The sequence below is a fragment of the Tachypleus tridentatus genome, chromosome 13 (genome assembly GCF_004210375.1).
Source record: "Tachypleus tridentatus isolate NWPU-2018 chromosome 13, ASM421037v1, whole genome shotgun sequence".
Lineage (NCBI taxonomy): Eukaryota > Metazoa > Arthropoda > Merostomata > Xiphosura > Limulidae > Tachypleus > Tachypleus tridentatus.
In genome coordinates this window covers 38,504,870-38,521,877 of record NC_134837.1, presented here as the reverse complement: position 1 = coordinate 38,521,877, position 17,008 = coordinate 38,504,870, and the positions used below count along the sequence as shown (strand labels likewise).

General features: G+C 33.7%; 1 protein-coding gene across 4 annotated transcripts in view; it reads right to left on the bottom strand.

The window, feature by feature from the left end:
• Positions 1–17,008, bottom strand: part of LOC143237906 (ras-specific guanine nucleotide-releasing factor 2-like) — a 270,405-nt gene that overhangs the window by 64,750 nt on the left and 188,647 nt on the right. For all 4 annotated transcript variants that reach the window (XM_076477647.1, XM_076477648.1, XM_076477649.1 and 1 more), the window contains exons 5-7: positions 11,789–11,892; positions 7,865–8,014; positions 5,467–5,546 (exon numbers count right to left, since the gene is read on the bottom strand). In XM_076477647.1, coding sequence (XP_076333762.1) covers positions 5,467–5,546; positions 7,865–8,014; positions 11,789–11,892 — 334 coding nt within the window. The remainder of the gene's footprint in view (positions 1–5,466; positions 5,547–7,864; positions 8,015–11,788; positions 11,893–17,008) is intronic.

Below are 17,008 nucleotides of genomic sequence, written 5' to 3'. Positions count from 1 at the left end.
TATGTGTGAATGTAGTTCTTTTTCAGTGGAAGTAATTCTGGAGATCTCTTTAATGTCATCCAACGAATCACTTTATGTAATAAAATATCCGGTTTCCTTTACTTTGATAATGTTGTGGTTGGAGATCAGTATTCAGGAGAGAGTAACATAGCACACGGCAATAGTAATATAACGGCCTGGAAAACGTCAGGTGAAACAGGGTCGTTATGAAACCTTTACATCTCGAATCACAGCTAACATGTAAAAACTACAGTAAACGCAACAAAAGAAATCTGGAAAAATGAAAGCACGTGAACGAGATAAAAACAGCAAAAACAAAAATACACATATATACTAACGAAGGTTCTTCAGGTAATTGAATGAAAATAATTATTGATTAGTTCTTGTTTGTTATTAATCACAAAGCTACACAAAGGGCTGCCCGTGTTCTGCCCACCATGAGTATCGAAACCCGGTTTCCGTAGACATGCTGCTGTGCCACTTGGAGGGGCAGAATATTTATTAAGGAAAGAATATATAATGAGAAGCTAAAAGACGGTGTTGATTTTTCTTGTTTTTCTATCTATTAAGAAAGAACAGCCTTAACTAAAACTTGATCAAAGAATAAAACTAACATTTCCATGCAAGATAAATGACAGAAACAGTGAAGGTAATTATGCTTTGCTACAAATCTTCTTCTACTGAAACTTCTTAAAATTTCTTGTTGTAATATTTGCTTTTGTTACCATTCATTACTTTGGATCAATAAACATCAGTGTTTCATTATGCTGAGAAAAAATAAACGTGGCAAAGAATACATTAATTGTTCGTCATTTTAATCTTAACATTAAAGTTAAATACCAATATATGCGAGACAAAGACACACTTCTTCGCTCTCGATACAGCTAAGTTATTTTACAGTTTATAAACGAATAGAGAGAGCTGCTGAGCATTGTACGTCGTCCAAAAATTAAGAGCTGCGTATAATTTCCGTTCTATTTCCTTTGTGTGAGGAGGAAACTAAGAAGCATGCTCCAACGCTCTGCTGAAATAATAGAATATAGAATCCCAGGAAGTTATTTGGGTTGCTGTTAGGTTCTTGCATTTTTCATTTTAGTTATTAATCTTGTAAATGATTACTCCGAGTGTGTGTGGGTTTTATAGCTATTCTCTCTCCGTCTTGTCAAACAATTTTTTTTTTCCGTAGAGTAAATTATTTCCTTTTTAAATCATTAGTACACGATTGCAAAACACCTTAAATTAAAATGTAATTTAATGAGTTTAAAAACTGAATCGAGATAACTTACATATCGCACTAAATAATTCTTACACTGGTACTACAACAATTTTCTCTCCCAAAAACAAGTTATAACTTGTTTTTAAGACTAGAGCTCTGAAACAAGATGGCGACAAATAATTTAAAAAGATTGCTACATGGGTTGGCAAGGTCACCTCTAAATGTTGAAAATGGTGTAATAAGATATGATAGCAATGTTGATGAATTACAAAAACAAAAAATAGTGAGCCTTATTCTTTCCAGCTTATTAGATGTTTATTACATATAAATACATATGCGTATATAAATATGGCTGTACAGCGTTTTGGCTCTTTACTTGAGTCTTTCTCCGTCAGAAGGAAATACAAAAATTCGGATAATCAGAAAATAAAAAATCGAAATAATGTTTTGTTCGCATGTAGCGAGAACGTTTATCTTTATTTGTTCGTTGAATTTCACACAAAGTTCCTCGAGAGCTATCTGCGCTAGCCGTTTCTAATTTAGCAGTGACAGACAACACAGAAAGAGAGCTAGTCAACACCACTCACCGTCGATTCTTCAGATACCTTTTTTAAAGAATAGTGGGATTGACTATCAGATTATAATTCAAACGACAGCTGAAGGAGCGAGCATGTTCGGCGGTGAGATTTGATCCCATGACCCACAGATTGCGCATCGAGTATCCTAGCTACCAGGCCTAAAAACAAATTCGCTGTTAAGCAAAAAAAGCTATGCAGTAGGCTATTTGTGCTGTGCCAACTACAGGTATCGAAACTCGATTACTAGCGTTATAAGTAGTCAGATTTACTCCTGAACTACTGGGGGGGGGGCTGAAGCAAACGCAGCAATAATAATAATTAACATTATTTTTAACTACCTGAAAACAATATCAAGGTAGGAAAGAAAAATAAAATTCGAATAAACTTGATTTCTTTTAATTTGATTTAATCCTCTGATTAGTAACTTTGTACACAGAATTTTTTATTTAAAAGAAATAAATATTTTGAATGTTTACGAGGAGAAAGTGTGATATCTAAAACACGTTTTATGTAAGAACTTTTTTTGATTAACATTTGAAGGCCGCGTTTACCAACAGCTTATGTTGAATATAGCACAGTGTTTTTATACAGCTCGCTTGCCTTAAAGAAGACTTTTTTTCTATAAAATTATATTCTAATTAATAACTTTATGGACGGAACGTTTGTTTAAAATTTATTTTTTTAAATTTTCTCTCCTCTATTGCCAGGCAGTGAATAATAATCTCAGTTAAAATTATTGCTCAAATTATACTTGTCGTAAGACATCAGTATTAGGCCTATTACATTATTTAAACAGTACGTTCATTTGGGATTTAAAAAAAAACTAGAAGACAGTATAATAATAGTTTTTCAACTACATTATGTTCACCATAACCGTTGCCGACGAAACGTTTCACTCAGTCCATAGCTACTCAGGCCTACTGAGATACAACACACCATTGCTTGGAACACGATAGTTTTATTGTTGTTTTTACATGACACGATCAGAGCATCATTTTGATATTGTATTTTTTGTTAAGCACGATTTCCGTTATTTTCTTAAGTGAGAAAAAATGTTGAAAGGCCATATGTATACTTGTTTATGTATTTATATGCAATAATTAAGGTATCAACCTTAGAAACCAGTAGGTTAAAGTGAAGGGAAAGTATATAAATTTTTACAGCTTCGCTGTCGCGTTTCTACGGCAACAAAGCGTTGAGTGAAAAATTTGTAAACTTATCACTATCACTGAGCAGAAAGAACAAAGGCAAAACATGAGAGACAATTACAAAAAGATCGAAATTGAGCATAATTTTATGAAATAGTAGTAGATACGTTTGAGTGGAAACTTTAAATTACGCGAGAGGGCTGAAAAGCACATTAAAAAATAGGAACAGAAAACGTGACAGTGGCAAAATTAAGTTGTATTTATAAAAACAAACCGTCCCGTGAAAGAATAAACTATGAAAATGTAAATGTAATATTTAACATGTAAAAAAAAAAACGTTTTAAACAAACATTTATAGTACTGTTGTCAATCCTGTGTTCTTTCTTATTCATTAGGAGTAATTTTAGAACCGAAATAAAAGCACAAACAATATTTCCTTTCTCTGCAACACCCTTCGGTGGTTCGTGGTTAAGTCTGAAGGCTTATAAGGTTAAAACGGGGTTTAGGTACCTGTAATGATCAAAGTACAGACAGCTAATTTTGTAGCTTTGTGCTTAACAAGAAACAAACATAATTTTGTTAAGTCAGTAGTAAATAACAGTCTTCATGTTGTTTGTTTCATATAGAGGTTATTTATCTTTCTTCATCGGAAAACAAAAATTTAAATGAACATTCACTGAAACAAATTGGATTTTAAAAGCCATCTTATTATATGAGAAATATCGTATATGTTTAAATGGCGCTTGTTCTTTCAGTTAATATCAACTTCTTCGAATAAATACTTGTTGTAGCATCCGGTTATTATGTTATTAACCTTTGGTGGTCCCCAGTGGCTCAGCGGAATATCTGCGGACTTACAATGGTTTAAATACCCGTGGCGGGCAGAGCACAGATAACTTTTTTAGCTTTGTGCTTAACTACAAACAAACAAATCTACTGTCGTGAAGCTTTTAAATATTCGTAATTAAATATTCATCTCTCTAGTGTTTCTGGTCGATAATGTAAATTATAAAGTCGATTGGATTCTTTACCTATATTTTATACAAATTACGTGGCTAGGAAATAACCACTACAAACGCAAAGAATTACCCACATTAATTATTAACTCGACGATATTACTGCTAATTAAATAATTTGAAAATTAATTAATCATAGCTTTAAGTTTGTAATTAACATTAGTTGGAGCTAGAATATCTGATCGTTTCTTTTATATCTAACTAAAAATAGTATAGAAGCACATAGTCGTAAGTTAATAAGCATAAGGAAAAATTATTTTCAGTGGCACATATATTACGATTTAGTTTTCGAATGTCCGGAAAACACCATTAAGGTTAAACAATTTGTGGTCTTTTTTTATATATATCAACTGGCAACCAATGATTATTATAAATGTATGTGTGTGTACGTTTTCTTATAGCAAAGCCACATCGGGCTATTTGCTGAGTCTGCCGAAGGGAATCGAGCCCCTGATTTTAGCGTTGTAAATCCAAAGACATACCGTTGTACTAGCGGGGGACATTTTATAAATGTATGTAGAGACGGAGGAGTCATTTATTTCCCTTCCATAAATTTAGTGCACACTCTTCAAGAATATGTCTCCAGATTTACAACGCTAAAATCAGAGGTTCGATTCCCCTCGGTGGGCTGAGCAGATGGCCCAATGTGGCTTTGCTATAAGAAAAACACAAAACACACTTTAAGAATAATAGCAAAATAAATTACCTACTTCACGAATTTTAAACTTTATGTAATTTATGAAAAATTAATCTACTACATATTAATGGTGTAAAAAGTAGTTTTATGTTATTACGTTTATTAACGGTAAATGAATGAAATGTAAAAGAACCAAAGTCACGTTATTTTACTTATTTTGAACATTTATATTTGCCGAACATTTTGACAGCAGATACTTACCTAAGTTATTATTACTAGCAGTTCTTATTAAGCCAACTGCTTCGAATAACAAAAACCTACTGTTTATACTGACACAATGATGCCTGGCAGATATTGTTAACCTACTTAAATTGACTTCAACTAATGCCAGCTAATGGAACGGAAAGTATATATTTGCGGCTTATATTAATGTAAATGTTTAGTAGTTAAAAATTAATATGAATATATATGTTATATTTGTTTGTTGAGCGCAAAGCTATACAAGGGCTTACCGTGCTGTGCCGACCATGGGTATCAAAACACAGTTTTTAGCATTATAAACCCTCGGACTGATCACTGAGCCATTGGGAGGCATATATTATATACATACAAATACATATCTATGTATATATGTACGTGAGTGTGTACACATGTAGGTATTTTATCATAACAGCACCTGGTGGCATTGTTATAGGCAAGAAATGTTAATGTTCTCTTTGTTAAGACATTACTCAAAGATCGGTTCTTTAAAATTATACAACATATACTGACCTAAAGAACGAAAGTTTTAACATCCTGCAGAAACAGGGTAATTTCTTTTTTGTTCTTTCTCCTGAACATTTAAAATTCGTCAAAACATGCAATAACTCACCCAGAACTAAAGTTGGCCAGCTTTCCATTCGAGATATCAACCCTTTTAAAAATATTTGGTGTAGAAACATAATGGTCTCACTGTGAAAAAATAATAATAAAATTGAAATCCTGCTACTGTAGTACGTGTAAGAAAGAGCACAAGTTGTTTGCCTTACACAGATAAAACCGCAATGGATAAATAAAGTGTGTGATAAAACCGCAACAGATAAGTAGAGCATGTAATTTTTTTATTAAGTCTTGAATCGTTTAATCCTTTCCATGAAAATCTGTCATAATTTGTTTGGTAATCTCTTTCCTTCTTTTGCATTGCAAATTACAGGCTGTTTTCAAAATTTTGTTTTTAACTCTTTAAGTATATTCTTTATGACGTAAATCTGCAAAACACACATAGTTTCAGATAGGAAGTAAGATGGGAACTGTTGGAAATAGTTACTCTTTCTAATAGTCTCATTTGCTTTTAGAATGAAGAAAATATCTTTATATATAAATATATTAAAACCAGTCATTATTTGTGAAAAAACTATTACCTCCCGTGATCACCAGTAAAAAAATATTATATCCCGTTAGCATCAGTTTAAATATTACATCTCGTTAGCACCTATTAAAAATATTGCATCACATTATCACCAGTAAAAAAATATTACATCCTGTTATCATCAGTAAAAAAATAGTAAGGTATTCCGTGATCACCAGTAAAAAACTATTACCTCCCGTGATCACCAGTAAAAAATATTATATCCCGTTAGCATCAGTTTAAATATTACATCTCGTTAGCACCTATTAAAAATATTGCATCACATTATCACCAGTAAAAAAATATTACATCCCGTTATCATCAGTAAAAAAAATAGTAAGGTATTCCGTGATCACCAGTAAAAAACTATTACCTCCCGTGATCACCAGTAAAAAATATTATATCCCGTTAGCATCAGTTTAAATATTACATCTCGTTAGCACCTATTAAAAATATTGCATCACATTATCACCAGTAAAAAAATATTACATCCCGTTATCATCAGTAAAACGATATTACATCTCGTTAGTATCAATTAAAAATATTACATCCAGTTATCATCAATTAAAAAATATTACATCCCTGTATCACCAGTTAAACAGTAGTAAATCCCCTTATCATAAGTGAGTCCCTGTGCAGGTGCACCCTGTCTTCACAAAAGTGTGCACCACCAGTCAGGGTAGAATACAGTGTAAACATAATTATTACTTCCTGAGCCTTTCGATTAAATTCAAAAAACTATATTGTTTGTTAATTTACTTACTTTACGTGTTATATATCAATTATATCAAACAGGAAACTTGTAATTCATATGGCATGTCAGGCAGTTAACACGTCCTGTAAGACGTATTACTACGAAATTCTCTTTTCTTAAAACCTCTTAAAATTTAATGTCATTTTTTATCGTTGCGTGTCTTTGAAATAATACTCGATAGAAAATATTTCAAATTCACTGCTTTTTTTAAGATGGCTTAAACCATCTAATGTATTCCTTTTCGGCAAAAAGATTGATATGAGAAACAAACTTAAGTATCTTAACTGATCATGTTAAGTATGTTAAATGTCGTAATCCATAATGCAAGCAATTGGAAGAATGTTTTTAAAAAGATATTCCTTCTTTGAATTTCTGAAAAGAAATGTATAGGTTAAGAAATATTTCTTCGAATATCCGAAATTTCAGTTTTTTTTTAACATTTGACAAGAATTACGGTAATTTTTCGTCAATTTCAGGATTCAGTAGGTGTAAGTGAATATATATACATATTCGAAATTTTGTGCAAGTTTTATCGCTAACATAGTGAATACAGAGTATATACTTCATTAATATATGTATTTGTGAGACGAATCTACTGAGAAAAAATTTTCAAAATACATAATTTTTATTATTTAAATATTTTCATAAGACTTCAAACTTTAAATTATAGAAAAATTATTGATGATATTAAGATATATACAGCGTGAATCATTATATTTTCAAAGTAAACATCAGTTTTCAGTAACTATAAACTTGTCTAACACATAGTTAAACATTGAATTCAATACCAAATATATTTATTGTGAATAACAAAAATTGAGCAATTTTATATTCACAGTTTAATTTAATGTAATTTGTGCAATAATTGTTAGTACAGGGAAAACAGTTTCAAGAAATTGCTATTTAATTACACGAAATTTAGTTTATGTGTTAAAAGCATCGTTCAGTGTTATTTTACATTAACATTTAACGGTAACCAAATTCTATATTGATAATCTTGTTTAGCTGATTATTTGAAACATTAATAGTCGTTATTATTTACTTTAACAATCAAGATAATCTGGTCTAAAGAGCTGGAAACATATTTTTGTAGGTTTTACAGACGAATATTTCAGTTCCTATTCTCACCTATTTAGGAATATCGAATTCACTTCATCATGAGAACACGGAGGCTTTTGGGAGCTAGCAGCCATTTTGAATGGCCTCAAGAAACACGAAACCATTATCTGTAGCTGTTCAACATACTCCTCTTCTGATTCCACCATCCGGAACACTAGGCTAAAAAAAAAAAAAAAACAATTAAAAGTTACTGAAAACACAAAGAACGCCTTAACCAATTTATTCCATTATTTTTATTATTACTGCCTCTAAATGGTTTTGGAATAATGAAAACCTTCTCGTTGGGGTTCTGGCGAAGAAACCACGTGTAACTATTATGAAATGTTTTTACGTCGCTAGAATATGATTAAGATAATAAAACTTAAATTATGCAGAAAGAATAATATAAGAAAACTTGGTAACAACTAACTATGTATAAAAACATAACTAGTAAGTTTGTTTGAATTTAGCAAAAGCTACTCGAGGGCTATCTGCGCTAGCCGTCCCTAATTTAGCAGTGTAAGACTAGAGGGAAAGCAGCTAGTCATCACCACACACCGCCAACTCTTGGGCTATTCTTTTGCTAACGAATAGTGGGATTGACCATCACATTATAACGCCCCCACAGCTGAAAGGGTAGGCATGTTTGGTGCGATGGAGATTCGAACCCGCGACCCTCAAAGTACGAGTCGAACGCCTTAACCCACCTGGCCACGCCGAGCCCTAACTAGTAAGGATGGCCTGGTAAAATGATTAATGTTGGTATTATAACAGCTAAATAAGAAAGAAATGGTAAAATCATATATGTTAATTTTGTGATGCCAAGTAAGGAATCACTGGTAATAATATAACGTTATATTTCTTTTCAACACTGATTTATGATATCTTTAGCACTACTAAAAATAACCAAATTGTTTTGTTAACAATAAAAGTAAAATATAAAAAAAATTCTCATTGTCTTGCAATGTTGACGCTCGAGGACGAATTTTCTACACTTAAAAGCGAAACAACTTACGTTTATTGACTCTAGAGCAACTAAGGTTACCAATCTAACTAATTTGAATAAAACACCCTATAACCCAAGTGAATTCGAAGGGTGGACCTATCTTCATCAGGAGCAAACATTAATGAAGATAACAGTTTGTCGAAGTAAGTTGGGGCGAAGGTAATTTAAGGCCAAAAAAGACCAAAAATACAGCATCAGCGTAACTAAAGTGGTAAAACTGGACTCTAAATAAAATAATGCATACACCGTTTTATAACACAGAAAGCTTTAGGAATGGTACAGCTTTGTCTTGAACGTTGATCCACTGTTACCTCTCAACTTGTCATCCGTAGGTCGCGGGTTCGAATTCCTGTCACACCAAACGTGCTCTCCCTTTCAGTAGTGAGAGTGTTATAGTGTGACGGTGAATCCCATTATTCATTGGTAAAAAGAGTAACCCAAAGGTTGGCGGTGGGTGATGATGACTTGCTGCTTTTCCTCTAGTCTTACACTGCAAAATTAGGGACGGCTAGCGCAAATAGTCATTGTGTAGCTTTGCGCGAAATTCAAAACAAATCAAACCACTGTTACTTAACATTAAAAAACTTGTTTATCATGACTTTCAGAAGCTTACTAGGAAGAAGGTAGAAAAAGAATTTTTTATATGCTCCAACAATTCTTCATGTGATTTTAAAAAATAAAACTTCATTCAATACTCATTCAAATACATAATTAAACCACAATCTTTTTTATATGCGCAATTAACTTATATTTACAAATGTCTTCAACAGCGATCATTAAAAAAAAACTTTACCTTTTTTGAAGTCCAAGTTATCTTCAAAAAGTGCTACAGAAGACGCCGATATATGAAAAGTGTTTTTCAAGAGAAGTCGACGATGGATGTAATAAATATCTTATAACTGTGTTAACTTTAAACGTTGTTGTTTGATTCTTTATTTGAGTTTAATATTACACAAGAGTCAATAATTCATATTCGTACTTTCTTATAGACATATGTTCAAACTTTATGCAGATCTGTACGCAAAAGGTTTGAACGCTGGTTCTAATTTGTGTGATCAAAAGTCAGCACATATTGTGCAAAACATAGTCAGAATGCAAAGCATGCTAATGCTTCGAGGGTTTGAGGCACGTGAATATTTCATGTCAAGATAATGCTAATCCATCATCAGAAAAAGTTAAATACGAAAAGCAACTGTGCTGTAACTATATAAGCATAATTTTATTTTGCGAGAAATTCAAAACAAACCAAACTATACTAAGTGGAGTACATGCAGAACATCACGATTCACCAGCTTGCCAAGCATGTGAAAATCGAATTTCCAAGTAAAAAAATATAGCAAATGATGCTGATTGTATGTTGAATAATAAGTTTCGTAGCTAAAAAACTTAAAGTGGTGCATTCCTTTGAAGTTTAGAGTTTTTCGAAAAAATGTTTGTTTCAGATATTCGCGCAAAGTTATACAAGACACGAGGTTTGTCTGTTTTTGCCGTAGTCTTCTCTAAGATGTTAAGTTGCCTTGTCAGATACGGAGGTCAGTGCCTGAGTGAAAGATAATATGTGCTCCATTTGCGGAGAAACTGAATCACAATTTGTTGCAGTAAGAGTGGTGCAACGTCAGTTGCTTTTAAATTATTATTCGTGTGGTTTAATTACATACATTTCAAAGCCAGAACATTAGACATTTCTTTGGTGGCGCTTGAGCAATTTTAAAGGCATGTCTATACCATTCGCCAAATGAGAGAAGGAAACTAATCAATTGCACCCACCGGCAACTCTTAGGCTACTCTCATCGAATAAGTGGATTTGCCACCGCCCTCACGACGCATTTCCAAAAAGCGGAGTTCGACTTCTCTCAGAAACAGGACACGTGAACCGTTGATCCTCAATCTGGGACACTAAATAATAAGTCACATCCGTTCTTTTTAAGAAGTGATAATTAAGACTGGATACATTTCGAATTCACTTCTCCGTTTGACGGGGCAGAAGCTTAAAACAATTAAGAGTTTATACCTACTTCAGTAGAATGGTGAGTTTGATTCTCGTAAAGTACCCGAATTCATTTTTGCAAAAAATAAATAAACAAATATATGAGCCGTCAAATTTAGTATACTTATAATATTCCTTTACCCACATGATTTATAATTTTTATCACTTTTATATGTCTTATTAGAAAACTTCTTCACTATCAAATTAGCTAGCTTTCCACTTACTCTAACACCCAGACGGAAACGTCAAACTCACGATATTGTACACTAGGTGCACACTGTATACGAGGTTAAGGGCTCCGTTGTTGCTAACAATAACTTGCTTTTACGTCTAGACTGGGACATCAAGTGTGAGTGTGTGCGATTTCTTATAGCAAAGTCACAGCTAGATATCTGCTGTTTCCATCGATGGGAATTGAACCCTTGATTTTAGCGTTGTAATTCCATAGACTTACCGCTGTCCCAGCGGAGGAACGTGGGACATCAGACGTAAGGTATTGCACTCCAGGTGCACACTGTATATGGAGTTAAAAGCTTCAGTGTAAATAATAATATCACAGTACAAACTCTTTAGTGCTGATAATAATATTAATAGTTATAAATAACTAAAGCCCCATGATACAAGGTTGATAAACATTTATGAACTTGAGAACTGATGTTTTAAAAATATCTAGAAATACATCTTCACTGTTTCAATGATTTTCTTAGTCCATTGATCATTCCAAAGTAATCCATAGGTATTATAGAGAAGGAACACGAACTTTAACCACTAATAGACTTGCTTTCATTCATTTCGGTTCATTGTAAATAAATAATCCACTGCTCCTTGTCTATATTGGCAGGGCAATTATACGATAAATTGCATATAACTGTGTGTGTATATATATATTCTCGATCCTCAAGCCACTAATGTGACAGCCGACTGTATAACTTGTAATTTTGGATTATACTAAATAATTTACCTGTTACGTTTGCGCATGCTCTCAGCATGTGGTGTATTGATGTATTCAGCAACTATCTGTTTCCATCTTCTTCTGCATAACCAGCCTCGAAAAAAACTCTGAACCTGGAAGTAAAGAAAAAACATCGGGTCTTTAAAATAGTGAAGTAACATTGACAATAATTAAACATTTTGGTTATGAGGGAAACGCGGTTTCGTGATACAATACATATCGTTGAAGTGCTGATGCGGGAGATCTGTAAACCATTTAATACTGCAGCTTAAAAGTAAGATGTTTTATCATTCTGAAAAATACCAGATATGAAAACATTAAAAATATCGGTGAAGGAGTTTTAATCATTTACTCACTTCCACTCATGTGACTGTATCGATACAGCCACTGTTCCTCACTTCCACTCACGTGATTGTACCGATACAGCCACTGTTTCTAACTTTCACTCATATAACTGTAAGCCACTGTTCCTCACTTTCACTCACGTGATTGTACCGATACAGCCACTGTTCCTCACTTTCACTCACGTGACTATACCGATACAGCCACTGTTCCTAACTTTCACTCATGTAACTGTACAGCCACTGTTCCTCACGTGATTGTACCGATACAGCCACTGTTCCTCACTTCCACTCACGTGACTGTACTGATACAGCCACTGTTCCTAACTTCCACTTATGTAACTGTACAGCCACTGTTCTTCACTTCCACTCACGTGACTGTACCGATACAGCCACTATTCAAGGGGTGGGTGGTACCATAATCACCCACACAGGCAATAAATGAAGAATTTCTCTTTCATTGGAAGAGTTTATCTTATAAATAAGGGAACGTTTTCGTACTATTATATATCTTTGCTTTTGAGTACATGGGTATTTGCGACTGAATTCAATGGTTGTAATTTAATAAAATGTATTGGTGAACAGTTAATGATGTTGTTTGTTTAATATTAAAAACAAAGTAATACAAAGGGCCTTTTGTGCCAGGCTCACCACGAATATCGAAACCCGGTTTCTACCAGTATACGTTCGTATACTGTGCTACTGGGGAACATCAGTCAATGACTGATACATATGAAAATTTGAAGTAAAAAGAATGTTACATAAGAACGGTGCATTAGATGTAAAATAGAAGTGTGAACCATGTGAGTCTTTTCACTGCTCAGTAATAGATATACGGACTTAGAAACTTTGTGGCTCGATTCCCCACGGTGGACAGAGCACATGCAGTCTTTCTCTAACAGTAAAACAACTATATCAACTATATTAACAAGAGGACTAAGGTATTAAGGTTCGGAACGTCTTGACTGGAAAGTTGTCTTAGTAGAGTGATGAATACTCTGATCAAAATTGTAAGCAAGAAGATATTTTGTTCAGATCAAAGTTCCGCTCCAAAGATAGTGAGATTGATATGGATGAGTGGCACACAAATTAATTCATCTTAACACGTTTTTGCTTTAAAACTTTTTACTTTTGGAATTGTATTGAGGACTATTCTATATAAAGCTACACGAGAGCTATCTGCGCTAGTCGTCTCTAATTTAATAGTGTAGAACTAGAGAGAAGGTAGCTAGTCATCACCATCCACCGCCAACTCTTGGGCTACTTTTTTACCAATGAACAATGGTATTGATCGTAACATAATAATGCCCCCATGGCTGAAAGGGCGAGCATGTTTGGTGCGACGGGGATTCAAACCCGTGACCCTCAGATTACGAGTCGAATTCCCTAACCACCTAACCATGTCGAGCCTATTCATAATAAGTAGGTCATTTAATTTTACCTTTAAAAACACGCAAAGTTAAATCTGTTTGGTTCAGATTTTTGCGCTAAACTACACAATGGGCTCCCTGTGCTCTGCCCATCACGATCTTTAAAACTCTGCATTTAGCGTTTCAAGCCTATAGTTTTATCGTTGTGCCACTGAGGGGCCAAAGCTATACAAAGAACACTCTCCTCATAGCCGTAGTTAACTTCCAACTGATAGGCTATACGGAAATCAACTGATCGACATCACCCTCTGACAGTTCTCAGGATACCCAACTTGAATAATGGAATCTGATAACCACTCTTATAAAGCACCCATTATCCCAAAATGGTGAGAACATCGTTGCGGCATCAGGCCATGAACCATGAATCCTCGAATTCCTAATACTCTCACACCATTAAGCTACGTTCAATTTAAACTTAACTTAATGCACAATATCTCCAGTTTTCTGTTGTAAGAAGTTACTTTCTCTTACAATCAAATCTATTTGCCTCAAAATCCGCATGGGAATAAAATACACATACATCACTCAAAGTTAAGGCTTAAGTTATCCTAACCACGTGTTGAACATTTGACTATCATTGCGAAATCACAAACTGCAAAAATTCCTTGTTTTATTAAATTAAATTTAAAAGCTAGCTGTCAAGCTGTACGTTTTGTTTATTTAACCTGAACTTCAAAATTTTCTCAAATGTAAGTATGAAGTTTTGTAAGAATATAGTGTATCATATCACTTCTAAAACACAATTTTCTACGGATTTCCATTCTTAGCTCTAACATATCACAAGACTGTTATCTTATGAAAACATTAATGAACTTCGTTATAATTAACAATATTTCACGTTCTTGCCCTTATTGAACGAATCTGTGGTGCACAATAAATTTGCTTAAACTTCTTAAGAAAGTCGTTTTGCTCTGAAATTCTGGTATTATCGTATGTTTTTCAACGATCAAACGAATAAAGTTTTTACGCTTTTTTACTGTTGACTTAAAGTTATATTCTTACTTAACACAATGAGGTTTCAAAATAGTTGCTTATCTAATATTCAATTATTTTGCCACAAACTGTTTTTAAAATATTTATTTACGTAACTATTGGTTAAGATGATTTTTTTCAGTTTCTGTACTGATATAAACGTGTAATATTTTCGTAAAAGATTGTTTGTTTTTGAATTTCGTGCAAAGCTACTCGAGGGCTATTTGCGCTAGCCGTCCCTAATTTAGCAGTGTAAGACTAGAGAGAAGGCAGCTAGTCATCACCACCCACCGCCAACACGTGGGCTACTCTTTTACCAACGAAAAGTGGGATTGACCGTCACCTTATAACGCCCCCATGGCTGAAAGGGCGAGCACGTTTGGTGTGACGGGGATTCGAACCTGTGATCCTCAGATTGCGAGTCGAGTGCCTTAAGCACCTGGCTATACCGGGCCAATTTTCGTAATTGTAAAACATTTTTGTGCACTATGGATACAGCATTAATTAAAAAATACCAAAATTTAAAGACTGATTTAGAAAACCATTACAACATTAGTTTTACGGAACAAAGCACAAACAATACCTAAATGAAAGTTATTTATCTTACAAACACTGAAAGTATCGAAAAGTTATTTTTTTTGGACAAATTTATTTTCTTTTACTTTTTAATACTTTCCTTGTTCACGTTTTTAGTTCCATAATTTTCTAAGCAATCCTTTGACCGCAAAAGTTTTTACCTCATTTACTTAAACAAAACCAGAAGAAAATAGTTTTAACTGTGAAACTCCTCTATTGCTGATAACAATCCAAATTAAGTTGCTTATATGTAAAGAAATTGTAAATTACAATATTTAACAATCGGCAAACATGTATGTAGTTTCTAATAATCTATCCTCTCATGGAAGTATTTACCGACTGTAAATATTTTACTATACAGTTTCAAACCATTATAAGGCTTTAATATAACTATAATCATTTCAACCACGTGTTAAAAAGTTTATTAAACCCATTTAACGGATCTTGTAAAACCACGCTATTCCAATTATCCGTTTAGAATGATACTACTTTGCTATATGTACACAGCTTTGTTAAAGTTGTTATGTTTTAGTTGTTAGAAATGCTACATTGAAATATCTGAACGGTTTAGTCTCCCGTCCTTATTTCAACTCTCTCATTTTTCATTGTTGGATGGATTTTGTGTGTTGAGTTGAAAAAAAACTGAAAATTACTTAAACACAATTATGTTACTAATAAGTTGGTTAATTAATTTAACAGATTTAAAACGTTTAGTTATGAACTAATCGTTTAGAGAATTTTGTCACTTTAGGACTTTGTGAACAAGGAAAGTATTAAAAAGTAAAAGAAAATAAATTTGTCCAAAAAAAATAACTTTTCGATACTTTCAGTGTTTGTAAGATAAATAACTTTCATTTAGGTATTGTTTGTGCTTTGTTCCGTAAAACTAATGTTGTAATGGTTTTCTAAATCAGTCTTTAAATTTTGGTATTTTTTAATTAATGCTGTATCCATAGTGCACAAAAATGTTTTACAGGTGGTTAAGGCACTCGACTCGCAATCCGAGGATCGTGGGTTCGAATCCTTGTCACACCAAACATGCTCATCCTTTCGGCCGTGGGGACGTTATAATGAGACGGTCAATCCCACTATTCGTTGGTAAAAGAGTAGCCCAAGAGTTGGCGGTGGGTGGTGATGACCAGTTGCCTTCCATCTAGTCTTACACTGCTAAATTAGAGATGACTGGCGCAGATAGCCCTCGAATAGCTCTGCGCGAATTTCGAAACAAACAAACAAACTCTTCTTCAAATTCCTGGCTATGTGCATATGTGTAACACCATTTTGATTCACAAGGCAAGAACATCCGCAAGTCTGACTGGAAATTGCATGTTGAATTACAATTAAATTGTTATAAATGTATGAACGTTTCCTTTTCTTCCCATCTGTTCATCTTTCACGTTTCTGTTTGCAAATATAAGTCCCCCGCTGGGCCAGCGGTAAGTCTTCGGATTTACAACGCTAAATCAGGGTTTCGATTCCAATCGGTGAACACAGCAGATAACCCGATGAGGTTTTGCTATAACAAAAACACGTGTAAATATAAATGCTACACAACTGATAAGTTGAAATATTCATTGCTCCTTCGTTTATGATTAATTGTATTCCTAATAATATGAGTATAAATTTCCACTCATACAAACAAAAGAAAATGTATACAGAATTCAAAACTCTTTTCGGCCTGGTGGTTGGAGCGTTTGACTCTAAATATGCCGGTCAAGGGTTAAAATCCCGTCAGTGAACACACTTACCCTTTGAGCAGAAGAAGTATTATAACGTAATGTTTAAGAATCCTATTGTTCAAATAACGTAATCCATCAATTTGCAGTTGGTGGTGTTGACTATCTGTTTCCATTTAGTCTATTGATTCTAAAGTATTGATGATTTTGCTTGGTTGTTTTAAATTTCCACTC